The following is a 14089-nucleotide window of genomic DNA, read 5'->3' on the forward strand; positions in this document are numbered from 1 at the left end:
CAAGATCTGCAAGACTGGAAGAAAAGTGATCTCAAGTCGCCCGGTGACCACCACCCGCACCCGGAGTTCCTCCTCTCTCTCCCCTGCACCTGCTGAACAGACCAATGAGCAGGGTTTTTTTTAATATTTCCACGCATTGCAAGACTGGAAGAAAAGAAAGTGACCCTAGCCCAACTGTCTCCCTTCCCAGTTCCCACATTTTTGCTGTTTTTCCCCCTCTGAAGGAATGGGGGCAACCAGAGACGGAGCTCGGTTTACCTTGCTCACCAGCCAGTCAGATTCCGCAGCAGGACTTGCAGGGTTGCCGGTTGGTCGCAGTCACGCCACTGCCACTGGAGCCACCCGGTGACCACCACCCGCACCCAGAGTTCCTCCTCCCCCAGCGCCTGCCTGCCTGCCAGCCATGCGCATCTGCAGTCAGCTTTGCCTCTTCGACCCGGCCGACTGCATTTCACACAAATGTGCCGGAGTTAGTTTCACTGTTTCAGTGGGAAGCGGGTGGCGCCTCTGCTGCCACGCTGGTCCTTTGGTGGGATACTTTCAACGGGGCACTCCGGCACGCAACTGCACTGCTGCTGAGGAGAAGGGGCGTAACAAGGCAAAAAAAGTCACGTGGCTCCCTCATTCACATGCCCTTCCAACTGGCCCGTTCAAAAAATCAGGACTTTTAAAAAACACCGTGGGACACGGGACAAATTGTTGAAAATCGGGACTGTCCCGCCAAAAGCGAGATGTCTGGTCACACTAACTTACAACAGTGCTCTGAGTGAGGTTAGATTGAGTGTGTGTCTAGATGTCATACTCTTAGGGCTCCCTGGGTGGAATGTGAAGGGGAGAGCCTAAGAATAGCCCCAAGAGAGGCTGCACACTGCTTAAAAGGTGGAGGGGAATACAGGACTGGTGACTGAGGACACCTAAAAATCACATGGGGCAATGGCTGCTAAGGGGTAATGGCTGCTTTGGTAATAGAAAACCACCTGAGTAGAAAAGTCATTAAGGTATAGGTCAGGGAATGGGTATGGCAGGAGGAAAGAGAATAAAAGACCTGATCAGGAAGAGTGGGAGGAGAGACAGCTGGCTAGAAAGACAGCTGGGAAAGTACAGGAGGTCAAGGGTGACCACAGAGATAATCCTCCTGGCCAAGTGAACAACACATTACTCTCTAGAGGCCTGGTCTTTTGCTCCTTCCCTCCAGGAACACTCTTCACAGTTGCTCCCCCCTCCCCAGGGCAACTTCTCCTTTAATACCTTTTACTGAACGAGCCTCTGAAGTAACCCAAATTCCTTGCATAGGTATAATCACAACCCAGTTTTATGGCAAGTTTTTTTTAATTGCAGATTGTTTTGCCCTATTTCCAAATATTTTGAGGAGCAGAAACATCTCTTGCATCGTGATGATTAAAGTCAACTATAAAATGAGCGGTGAGATTAGGACTTTTGTGAGGAAATACTAATTCTATTTTGTCAAATAATTGTTCAAGACTTCATGGTAAATTTAAAAGTATACAAGTAGGATTTCTGCAGTGGTAGTTCAATAAACAAAAAATGTTGAATAAATAACATGAATTTTACATTAATTTAAAAATTGTGAAACAGAAGAAGGGCCAAATGGCAAGAGAAACAAAAGCAGTTACAAAATGTAGTCCATGCTTTCAGTCATACTTATGCCTTTAGTTTTTTTGTTTGTCATTCTCTGATTTTCCATATATCATTTGGCAAGATAGCTCACTTTTCAATTATTTCAACTTCATCTCACATTTCTTTGAAGAGAAATTCTAAACTTTACTAAAACGTTAGTGTCATTCTAGAAAAGTTCATGAACTGAATCTTTTCGTTGACTCGGAGTTGCTGTATCTTTGTTGACCATGTAGAAGAAGGTCAATGTATTCAGCAGTTATCCAGATGCACATGCCCATCTGTGTCTCCAATCAAAACAAAACAGGTTCTCTTTTGCATGTATTGCTGCGTGCAGATGTTGATCTTAGATGCGGCAGTTTAGCACCCTCTTGGGGTGAGTGCTACTAGTGCAGCTTTTTCAAAGAAGTACTCTAAAAAGTCAGCTCAGGTAAACCGTGGCAATGAGTCAATACTGCCTTAGGGTGCCTGTAGTCAGAAGTGCATAAATGTCTCAATCACATGTATTACTTCAGTGAAAGGAATTAACTCAGTACAGGTTGATTTCAACACCAGTAACTATACACTTATGAAAATCTGAAGTCATGTAACAACCTCATTACAGTAAGCAAAAATGGGTGCAATGAAATAAGATATTTGACAATAAAAATAGCCTCAGGGAACAGAATTAGGCTTCAGCAACAGTTTAACCTACTTTATTTTTAATTTTCAGTCATATTATGTTTAACAATCCATGCCGTCTTCTGATTTTCTGATTTGAGCTAGGATTGCAATCTCCAGTTTGGGTAATTCCTAGAGATTTGGGGATGATGGAGTTTGAAGAATGGAAACAGGTCAGCAGTGATGTGATGCTGAAGAGCAGGGGTGTCTACACCCCAGCTATAGAGTCTACCCTCAGAAACTGCCATTTCCTCTTAGGAAATAGATCTGTGTAGTCTAAAAATTTCCACAATAAACATTGTCTCTGGGAAAACTGAGTTTGAAAAACATAGTGCTTGTGCCATCCCTTACTCATCAGGTTCTTAAGTTACCTCTGCCCTCAAGGACTACTTTTTCACCCAGTGGAGCCCCTCCTCTCCATATAAAGGACATATTTATGGGAATTTATTATAATTCTTTGCCACTTGACTCAGAATAAGGCTATGCTTATGGCAATTACTTGCCAGCGCAAGTCAGAAATGGGCCACAGTTGGAGGGCAAGATTTGGAGGGCAGACTCTTATTGGAAATGGTGGTATCCAAAGCCTTAGTGAGAAAGAGTTCTATACTTAATTGGAAGTTGTTGGACACCACCTAGAACACACATCATCAGTTGTAGGACCCAAGATATTATTTTATCCATAGAGATACCAAAATCCATGGCACGTTTCTCACCTCTTGGCTGTCTTGTGAAGTAGAACTCAATTTATTGGATTTAGGTGGGTTTACCAGCTATGTTCCATACCACTGGTGGGGGTGAGAAAACTCATTCTTCGTGGTACCCAATTCACATAAAGGTACATTTCCCTTTGAAATATAATTAGAAAACTGAGAATTCAATAATGATCAGCCAACATCAATGGATGAAAGTAATTTCTGTAGTGTTTCTGAGAAAGCCCTTGTGATTAGGAGAATTCTACTTAAGAATGTCAGTTTCTGTGGGGGTTTCTGCTTGTCTACTTAATTAGAATATTTATTATTTCACCTTTCTCCCCAACAGGAATCCAAATCAGCTTACTAAAAATACCACCACAATTTAAACAAAAATAAATGAAGAAAATACAGTTTAAATAACAGAAAAAAAATTAAGGCACACCTATAGAACATACTAGGCTGTATGGGCTCCATTGGACTGGTTGGTAGGGATGTCAGGTCTTCCGTTATAGAAGGACCCCTCCTGGCATCCCATCTCATTGTCTATTGGTACCTCGGCCACTGTTGTGAGGAAATAAGGGCAGTAGTTGAATGTGAGTCAGTTCCATGCTGGCATACGTAAAAACCAGAAGTGACATAGGGGACTGTTTAGCATTTTGCAAAAACTCTGTGGTTAGAGCTTTTGCTAAATTTTAGAGCACCTTCGTGTCATTTCCAGTTTACACCAGAAGTGATGTAATGTACCAGTACAGTCCCTGTGCAGCAGACCCCACCCCAAATGTCTTCAGGAGGTTGGCACTGCAGACCAGCAAACCTACTGTTCACTCAAGGCCAAGAACTGCCAGCTGTAAGCAAAGGGGCAAGAGCCATTTGGCTGTTCCTGCCTCTGGCCATGCCTAGGCTTTGAGAACCTACAACAGAATCAGACTAGATCTTACACAACTGGAAAAATGTTCCCTTAATTCCCCTCCCTTGTTGATGAATTGAAATAATTTTATTTTCATTTCATTTTGAATGTGTTCAGTCATATTGGCATTATTTTTTATTTTGTATTCTGATTGCAAATGCTAATGTGTAGAATGGGACCAGCCCAATTTTCAAAAGACTCGTGGAAATAATTATTGCCTTCAGGTATTTTTCAATATTTCACAAAGGCTACAAATAATAATCGGAAGAATATTAGTCTGTGATTCACTGAGTATTCAAGTTTATTTCTTGTATTATATTCTCACCCTGGCAGTTCTTTTAGTTGTCACTGAACATTGTCCAGTTTGCTAGGCAAATGTAAGGAGGCACAAGACCAGTGAATGATATTTGCAATATAGGCCTAACTTAACTTGAGTGTGTTGAGAGCCACTATGGAAACAACTATAAATCATTTTAACCCAGGAAGCCCTTTGCAAACTGCCCTTATAATCTAGTTGACTTTTGTGTCAATTCAGACGCAACTGGTTTGGCTCCTGGCTGCTAACAGATTTTTTTCACCTATTCAAAGCCAGTTGTGCCGCGTTGGCATCATGGGGCTCTACTGCTTTTTATGAAAACTGTTTTCTCCTGTTTTCAGTTCTTCCTTGTCCTAAACCGTCCAGTGTGCTGTTTGAACTGTCTGGAGTGCTTCCAAAAAGACCTCTATTTTCCCCTGCCGTTTTCTGCTGCTTGTTTTTCCCCCCAGTCTTTTTTTTTTTTAACATTCTAGGATTTATGCTAAAACACTGTGGTGGTGTAACAGCACAATTAACATGCTTGTCGGTATGCCTGAAAAAGAACACCGCATGGAAAAAGACAGCAAAACAATAGCTGCGCTGTTTGAACTGGCCAGTGCACTTTAGAGACAGCTCTTGGATAGATTGAAATGAGCTGTATGAATCTCCACCTCTGCATCACTTTACTCAGGAATAAGCCAACAACAGATGACATCAGCTTTGTAATGATAATCTGAAAGGGGTCTTTAAGTGTTACACAAAGCTTATTCTGCTGCTGTATTTTTTAATTATTATTATTCATCTGATTGGAAGCAAGTAAAGATTGTTCAAAAGGGTTAGTTGAGATTTATTTGAGAAAAATGCAAAAACAGTAAAGCTGCATCTTGCTTAGGGGTAGCATACATCCTGGTGGTATTGTTTTGGTGACTTCCACAGCACTGTTCTTTCTCCACTGGAACTTTAAACTCTGATAACCACATGATAAGAGAACCATCACTGTGTTGTGGTTAAGAGCAGTGGTCTCTAATCTGGAGAACTAGATTATATTCCCCACTTCTGCACTTGAAGCCTGCTGGGTGACCTTGAACCAATCACAGTTCTGTCAGAACTACCTCAGCCCATGCAGAGGCAGTGATGGGAAACCCGCTCTGAATTTCGGTTTCCTGGAAAACCTTACAGTGTCACCACAATTGACAGCAAAATCATACACACAAACACACATGATTCTAGCATTTCCACTGTTTGAAGATTTTGTAGAACAGTGTCAAGTCTCATCCTGGTGAGAAAGCTCTGCACATAATAAGTCACTCAGTACCAGCACTAGGTATAATAGGAATATGGGGTGGGGTCAGAACATCAGCTTTAAAAAAACACCTAGGAATGATTAATTAATCATGTATGCCATCATTGTTAGCTGCCACAAATGTAAGCAGCACTTTTGTCTGATGGTTCACTATAGTCCTCTTCAAATGACACATGTAGAATGAAAAGAACATGTATTAGGCTGATGCTGGTTAGACTTTTATGTCTCAAGGAAGACTGAGATAAAATTCCATTGAACACTTTTGTTGAAATAACTTGAGGTAAAACTCGCCATACTGGGTTTAAGCCTCCAGATGGTGCTATTTACTTAGACAAGGAGATTTAGAAACTGGTCAATGTTATCTGTCCTCTGATAGTAATTTTCAGTGTCAGGCTTTTAGTATTCTAAATAATTTTCAGTCTCTACAGTTGTTTTCATTTGAACAGTCTCCATAAAATTTTATAGACATCATCTGAAAAATAGTGGGATTATAGTGATTCGTGCCTTCTACTAGCAAAGGGGCTTTTTCTGTGAAATAAATAGCCACTGTAATATTTCCCAGCACTTATATGTCATTTTCTAGGTTTTATTTTATACTATACTGTTCTTTGCTAGAGAAACACATACTTGTCATGGTGACATTTACTTTTTTTTTGCTGACTTTGCAAAGGGAACATTTATATTCTTCTAACAAACAGTTCTAGTTTATCATAGCTTTGTATCATATTGGTGGTATGTATGGTTGCTTATGTACATGTCTCAAAATTGTAATTTCAATATTCCCTGCTACTATAGTTTCCATGATGTAGCTTTGCAGCTTTTATTGAAATAAGGAAAGCATAAAATATATAATATGCTTATTTTATGAAGCTTTTAAATATGAGGATTGGTATTTGCAGAAATCCAAAGAACACATTGCTGGGAATAAACCTGAAATGAATAAAATGAGACTGTCTTCTTAATATATCTGTTTAGGATTGCTCCCATAATATATTTATTTCAGTTGTCAGGATTTTTCCCCTTCGGCGGCATGTTTTCATATACAAAATACTTTAATAAACTAATGTTATCAACTGCACCTCTTTCACATTAGATACGGCCTACTATCCCTTCTCTCATCCAGTTAGAGGTCATGTGAAACAGATATATGTGCACATATTCAAATCATGTGCCCAAATGAATGGTGCATCCTGAAGTCAGTCTCATATCTGTCACACCAATCTGCTGTTCAGAAGTAGAAGGAAGGGTCTGGATTTTGTTCTTCTCCTCCACACATCAGACAGCTAATGGATGTTGTTGCAGTTCTTTTACAGGGCTGTTCTTGAGCAACCCAGACTACTGATTGTGCACATTGTTAGACTGGAGCACTGTCTCAGATCATGTTTGAAGTAGCTCCTCTTGGGATCTTCAGCCCTAAAGGATTTTTTTCTAAATCTTCCTTCCAGTCCCACTTGCATCCTCATTGGTTTCTGTCTCTTCTACATAGTAGCCTTTGATGCTTTAAATCAGTGGTTCCCAAACTTTTTTGGACTACCACCCCCTAGCTCCCAGGCCACACCCCTAGTTCTCCCCTCCCCACACACACGAACATACACTTCTTTCATTCATGGTATTAGGTCTCCTGCAAATTCCAAACAACCGTGAGGAGAGTGCTGCTTTTCCTGAAAAGAAACAGAGACAGAGAGCGCCAGCAGGGTATAGTGATTAAGTTGTATAGTTGACAGGATATAGTTGACTCTAATCTGGAGAACCAGGTTTGATTCTCCACTCCTCCTCATAAGCAGATTCTTATCTGGTGAACTGGATTTGTTTTCCTACCCTCACACATGAAGCCCACTGGGTGACTTTGGGCAAATCTTTGGGGTTTTTTTACTTGGCTGCCCCCGCCCCCCGGAGCTGCACAATGAGGAGAGTGCTGCTGCTTTTCCTTTAAAACTCACCAGTCGCCACATGGCAAGGATGGAAGAACAAGACCTTTTTATCACCAGCTGGTCCAGGAATCTGAACCACGCTCTGCAGCCCCAAAATTCCTCACCACCACCCTTGACGTTTCCACTGCCCCCAAGAGGGCAGTACCACCCACTTTGGGAATTCCTACTTTAAATGTTTCAAAATTGACTGGAGTCAGGATCCAACCATGAGTGAGGAGTTCTCTTTCCTCTGCCAAACCCTTTGCCACCTGAAAGAAATGCTTCAGAAGTGTGCCCAAATCCAATCTTCCTGTTTCCTTTGCAGGAACTATATGACAGCACAAAGCAGAAGTTGCACAAGACAGTACAGAACTTTTAGTACTGAACCTGGGAATCTGGCCTCACACTGCATTTTTTCCTGTATCTGTGTAATTTAGTTTAAGCTTCACATACAAGTCTGTCTCAAGGTTACCTTTGAAGGATTGAGGTGGTTTAACACTACTTGCAGAAAAAAATTATACTCTTGTTCCATTTGTAATGTGTATCAAAAGTATATTTTATTGATATATGTTTCTATATCAAGGAAAATAAAACGATCAAAACAGTCTTGAAGATACCATCTGCACTTTTCCTACACAGATCTTATTCAGAAATAATTACTCTGAGATGTGTAAACTTTAGATCATGCCATGAAAAATTTCACCTTAAGGGCCCTTTTCGCACATGCAGAATAATGCACTTTCACAATTGTTTGCAAGTGGATTTTGCTATTCCACACAGTAAAATCCAGCTGCAAAGTGCATTGAAAGTGGATTGAAAGTGCATATTCTGCATGTGCGGAAGGGGCCATGGACTCAGCAATTCTGGGAGTCTAAAGGCATCCTCAGTTTGTTCTTCAGTCTTCTGGTGGTATTTCATCAATCATTTTCATTTTTTTCTGATAAGAATATGAATGTGTAAACATCATCTGTTAAAAAAGAAAGGGTAGACTGTGATAAAAATACTATGTAGCCCTGTTTTAGATTATCTCAATCTGCAATTTCAGTGATATCCCCACCTTCATCAGCCAAAAGTCACCAAACTCTTCCATGTAAGAGGATAGTACAGTAGAGTTGCAGCTACGGTAACAGTATTTATTTGATTATCATTTTACTAACACTCATGCTCTTTCTTGTTGCTGTTTTCTCCTCTTGTCATTGGAAGGGATTTGTAAGCAAGCTGGATGAATTCATTCATTGGTTAAATGAAGCCATGGAAACAACAGAGAACTGGACTCCTCCTAAGGCGGAAACAGGCAGCCTTAAACTGTACCTGGAAACACACCTGGTAGGACAACATTATACTGTGATTCAAGCCAATACCCTATTTTATCCAGGTTTCCATTTTATTTTCTAATTAAAGTCTACCAATTATTTTAAAGCAATAACATAATCTTGCTGAGCATATTAAGTGAAATTTCAAGAACAGGGGTCGGCAACCTGCGGCTCTCCAGATGTTCTAGAACAGGGGTCGGCAACCTGCGCCTCTCCAGATGTTCATGGACTACAAATCCCATCAGCCCCTGCCAGCATGGCCAATTGGCTGATGGGATTTGTAGTCCATGAACATCTGGAGAGCCGCAGGTTGCAGACCCCTGTTTCTAGAAAAAGAAACCATGTTCATCTTTCAAGGTATCCCTTTGAATTCACGACTGGAGAAAGGTGGGATAAAAATATCCGCAATAAATAATTCAATCTTTCAAGCGAGTCTGTCTTCTGCAGGAGTCAGTATGGTGCTGTAATTATTATCGTCAGGAAAATAGATCTTATTGCCAAACAAAAGTAAAGTAATAGGAAGTAAAGGAAAAAATGGCTTTGCACCGACATTGTAAAATTTCAACAAGAATTCTTGTAATATTTATGAAGTTGTCATTATCAAGAAAATACTACTTTTCCTGCATTTTAAAACTCTGCCATTAGATCTTAGTGAAAAGTTTAGCTAATATAGGTGACCACCATTAGATCATTTAAACATTTTACGTGATGTGCATTTTCATCACTCAGCGAATCATAACATTATTGTTGATATGCTAAAGGAATACTGGAAAGGAGTAACTCCTCCATGGTTACACATTGGAATCCATAGCAGACTGAAATGATAGGTGAAAGGGTAAAAAATGATAGAACTGTAGGTGCAAACAAACACATTTATTTGACTCGTTATAGGATTGGATCCTGACCAGTATTTCCAAGGATGCAACTATTTCCACCCACAGAATGTGACTTTCTTGCTGCTACCACTTGTGGCAGTCCAAAATGGTTTCCACATGGCCAATGGAAATGAATCCAAGCCATTTACTCTCTGCTATTACTATAAAATTAGGGCTAAAAATATTAATAAATAAGTAGTGCTTTAAAACTCAGTGTCTAGAAAATTGAGGGTCTGCATCTGCAATCTTGTTGGTCATGACCACACTACTGTCTCTGATAAATCTGTAATTTTTTTAAACTCCCCATGCCACCTGGAAGCCATCTGGAGGTTGCATGGTAGCAGCGGCATTATAGCCCTCTGGACTGGGCTGTTAGTTTACTCAAAGTGGTACATTCATGATGGGCTCATGTTTATCCTAAACAGTAGTGCGGGGGTGGGGGGTGGATTGGAAGAGGTCACCAGAGGCTGGGAGAAGAGGCTGACAGAAGCATATATAGATATTTATAGTCATTTCAAATTTAGGTTTTAATGGGTCTTCATTTCTTTTGGACAATAAATATTGATGATCAAAACAACTGAAAGAAAAGAGTTTTATTATTTAAAATGCATTTTAAATTATTCAGTAGTTCGATAACTAAAAGAAAAAAGTTAAACCCTCTATTTTTTTCAGTTTAAAATGGTTTTAATTGTTGGATATTAGCTGTGTCCAAGGCCCCTTCCGCACATGCAAAATAATGCGTTTTCAAATCACTTTCACAACTGTTTGCAAGTGGATTTTGCTATTCTGCACAGCTTCAAAGAGCACTGAAAGCAGTTTGAAAGTGCATTATTCTGCATGTGCGGAATGAGCCCAGGAGTTTTCCTATGACATTATATTGTTAGACTATATTCTATAATGCTCTTCTTTATACATATAGAAGGGCTACATCTATATGCTCAAAAGGATTTGCAACATTCAAATCTCCCCTAAGTGTGTCTGGTAGTGTTGGGGAATCAAAAGAAAACAAGTCTGAAGATCCCCAGGACATGTAAATCTAATTATTTAGTCTAGTACACTGTGTCCTTGAAGTATAATGATTATGATACAATATGAGAATGGACTGTAATTTCATTTTGACAAAATTGTAGTGGCAGGCATGTTTGTGGTTGAGACACTATGAGCCCAAAAAGTCTAATTTCCCCCCTAAATTTAAATACAATGTCTGTCAGTTACCTTTATGGGAAATAGATGATAAATTATTTAATAAAAAGCATGTTTGACACTAGATAAAGTTAGTCACTGCTTTGTGATCTGTATTTGATTAATTAGAATGTCAGTTTTTCATTGGTATTGGTCTGGCAAAAATTCTAATCTGTGTTTAAACAGAAGTCTCTGGAATTAAGTATCCATTAAGAGTAGTGTCAGAATTATCTTGATACTGTATTTACATTTGTCACCAACATACAGAAAGGGAAGAGTATGTGCATCTGTTCTGTAGGACACACCACATATTTTCTTGCCATGTTAAAATCAAGCCCCATTCCAAGCCACTGTTAGGGTTTACTCTTGATCTGTTTTTTTCTCTCTGCTACTCCATTTTTCTGAGTTGTGCTAACACAGGATATTTGCATGTTACCTTCTTTGTAGCTGTTTCAACAATGTCTGAAAATATACCTTCTCTTCATAACCTTTTAACCTTTAATATTTATCTTCCCATTTACTTTCTATTGTTTTAGAGTCCCCTTTCCTTTACTTTTCCCCCTTTCCTTTCCCTTTCAGTTGTATTTTTAAGAATGATGTCTGCAATAATGGTTTATTCTTTGTAATATAATAAGAGCACTTCCTTTTGGGGTTCTTTGCCATTTTTCTTATTGTTTGGAGAAGCTACTGTTTTCTAAGGGTAGGGAGTAGATTGAGGGAGCTCTCCCCCCCCACACACGCTCCCCCACTATGCACCATTAGGAAAGGCCTGATTCTTTCCCTTCAAGGGGCTAGGTGACAACATCACATAAAGTTGGCATGCATGTAGCTGATGGTTCATATGGAACTACGTAATCTATACTAGCCGTTTGTGAAGAAGAATTCACAGTTCTTCCCCAGGAATTATTGAGCTAATATATGAACTGGGACTAAGTATTTTTTTTCTTAGCAGATGGTCATCACAGTCAGTTTTAATAGTGCTGATCATCTGTTTGGCAGATGTATATGTGGAGTTTCTCTTGCCAGCGATATGAGTTCAGCCAAATGCTGCACGTGAGGGTTCATGGATCAGGGTTCTAAAGAATGCATTGATAGATGATCCTGGATAAAGTTATAAACACAATTCCTGGTTGCTGAATGTACATATTTTTAACCTCCATCACCCCTTACTATACATAAATTGCCTTTGCTGATTTCAGGCAAATGTTTTAAGACTCTTAACTCTTCATTATTTTATTCCAAATGTTGGTGATGGAAAGTGCCATGAAGTCACAATTGACTTGTGGTGACTCCGTAGGGATTTCAAGGCAAGAGACTAACAGAGGTGGTTTGTCATTGTCTGCCTTTGTGTGATGACCCTCAACTTCTTTGGTGGCCTCCTGTCTAAGTACAAACCGGAGCTTAACTTCCAAGATCTGACAAGCTCAGGCTAGCCTGGGCTATCCAGGTCAGGCCAATTCCAAATACGGTTCCTATACTGGTCAGCTTTTATGTAAATATTTTTGAGATATTTGCAGTCATATTCCATCTACTGGTAAAGTCCTTAAAATTATGAATAAACAGTTTTTAAAATCTTTATTAGATGGGCAACCCCATTCAAGAAGCTGGGCGCCTGGTTTCGGCACCATAGCCACACCAGGCATCGCTCCCATGGAGGCTTCCCAGTGAAGTGAGGAGGTACGAAAAGCAAAAAAGCCTCCCTGCCACCAACCCCCCATTGGACTGAATAGACTTATGCCACCTTTTTTGTGGCATAAGTATGAGGCACCAGCCGCCAGTGTAATGTGGGCAATGCTCCACAGGCTGTGCCCCCAGCCTGCCCCCACTATGCTGGCAGTGTCAAGGGCTCTGGAATGCTGGCGTGGCATCTGGCACAGTGTCCCACGACTGAGAAGCAATGTGGCAGCTGCACTCTGGTGGATCTGCTCTGCCTCCAGGGCAAATGCTCCAGGGAAGGCAAATCCATCCACACCATGCTGCTCCCACAGGTGGATTCCAGCCCCCCCCCTTGGGTCAGGCTGTAAAAGTCCCATTCCTACAAGAAAATCCAAGTGGTCTTCTCAGCTGGTACAAATCAAATCTAGTTTTAACAATGATCTCAGACTATTATTTATTTAATTTATTGATTGAATTTATATCCTTCCCTCCTTGATGCAAGTTGGGCTCAGGGCAGCTTCCAACAATGAACACACACAAATAATTTATATCAAACGCTAGTGAACCCGGCCACGCTTTGCTGTGGCTTACGTGGGGGGGGGGTGTTAGGAACAGAAGGAAGGAGGAAAGGGAGAGGTGTACCGGCTGTCCCCTGCATCTTGGGGTGGGACAACCCGTCTTCCTCTCCCTGTGTGTCCTCGGCGGTTTGGAGCAAGGCAGGGAAGGGAGGAGGAAGGGAAATGGCGTACCGGCTGCTCCAAGAGGCTTGGGTTGGCACGCTCCTCCTTCCTGTCCCAGTGCAGCAAGCCTTTATTGGCATAGACAGCAGTACAACAATAATAAAAACAGATTAAAAAGCATATACAATACAGGATATACATGTTAGGACGAAGGAAATCTACTGGCATTTAGTAATTTCCAGGAGAAAGTCTGCCACTATCATACAGAAAGAAGGATCAGGGTTGTCCAACAAGTAGGGTAATCTAATTAAATCGGGGAGATTGGGTAAATGTAAAGGAGTGAGATTCACATACTTGGATCTGATTTCCTTGAATCTGAGACAGTGAAGTAATTGGTGGGCCAGAGATTCAACTGAGCCATCGTTACATGGGCACAATCTTTTAGCCTTTTCTTGCTTATTAAATCTGCCATGTATCAAAGCAGAAGGCATAACATTAAACCTGGCGAGCATTATGGCTCTCCTTTGAACAGGGTTTATTAAGCAATACAGGTAGTGTGCCAAGTTCAAATGGGAGAGAAAAATACAGGGGGGAGCACGTTTTCCTGGCTGCGGTGATTAGGGTAGAGAACTCTCTATCCAATAGTTGACCTTTTAATTTCCTATAAGCTTCTGAATAGGACAAAGGGCAAAGTGAATCCACTGACAGTCCAATAGAGGCCATTTTTTCTTCAATTATGGAAAACCAGGGGTTGGAATGGGTGTCAGAGAGCAGACAGTGGACCAGGGAATTACAGTCCGAGAGAAAATGAATTCGCAGCCAGAATCTAAAAGTCCTCAGCCAAAACAAGGAGTTTTGACCTAACTCCAGACAAAGGGCTGCATAGGGCACACAATTTGGGAATCCAGTTATCTTGTGAAAAAAAATGGATTGAAGGGAATTCAAGGAGTGGTTAATAGCTTGAATCCAAATTGGGACTCC

General features: G+C 40.7%; 1 protein-coding gene across 1 annotated transcript in view; it reads left to right on the forward strand.

Annotated features, from left to right (window-relative positions):
* The window catches only part of AKAP6 (A-kinase anchoring protein 6), a 289841-nt gene that overhangs the window by 61121 nt on the left and 214631 nt on the right, over nucleotides 1-14089 (forward strand). The window contains 1 exon segment of the mRNA XM_048484616.1: nucleotides 8606-8728. Coding sequence (XP_048340573.1) covers nucleotides 8606-8728 — 123 coding nt within the window.

Source organism: Sphaerodactylus townsendi, linkage group LG02 (assembly GCF_021028975.2).
Source record: "Sphaerodactylus townsendi isolate TG3544 linkage group LG02, MPM_Stown_v2.3, whole genome shotgun sequence".
NCBI classification, from domain to species: Eukaryota; Metazoa; Chordata; class Lepidosauria; order Squamata; family Sphaerodactylidae; genus Sphaerodactylus; species Sphaerodactylus townsendi.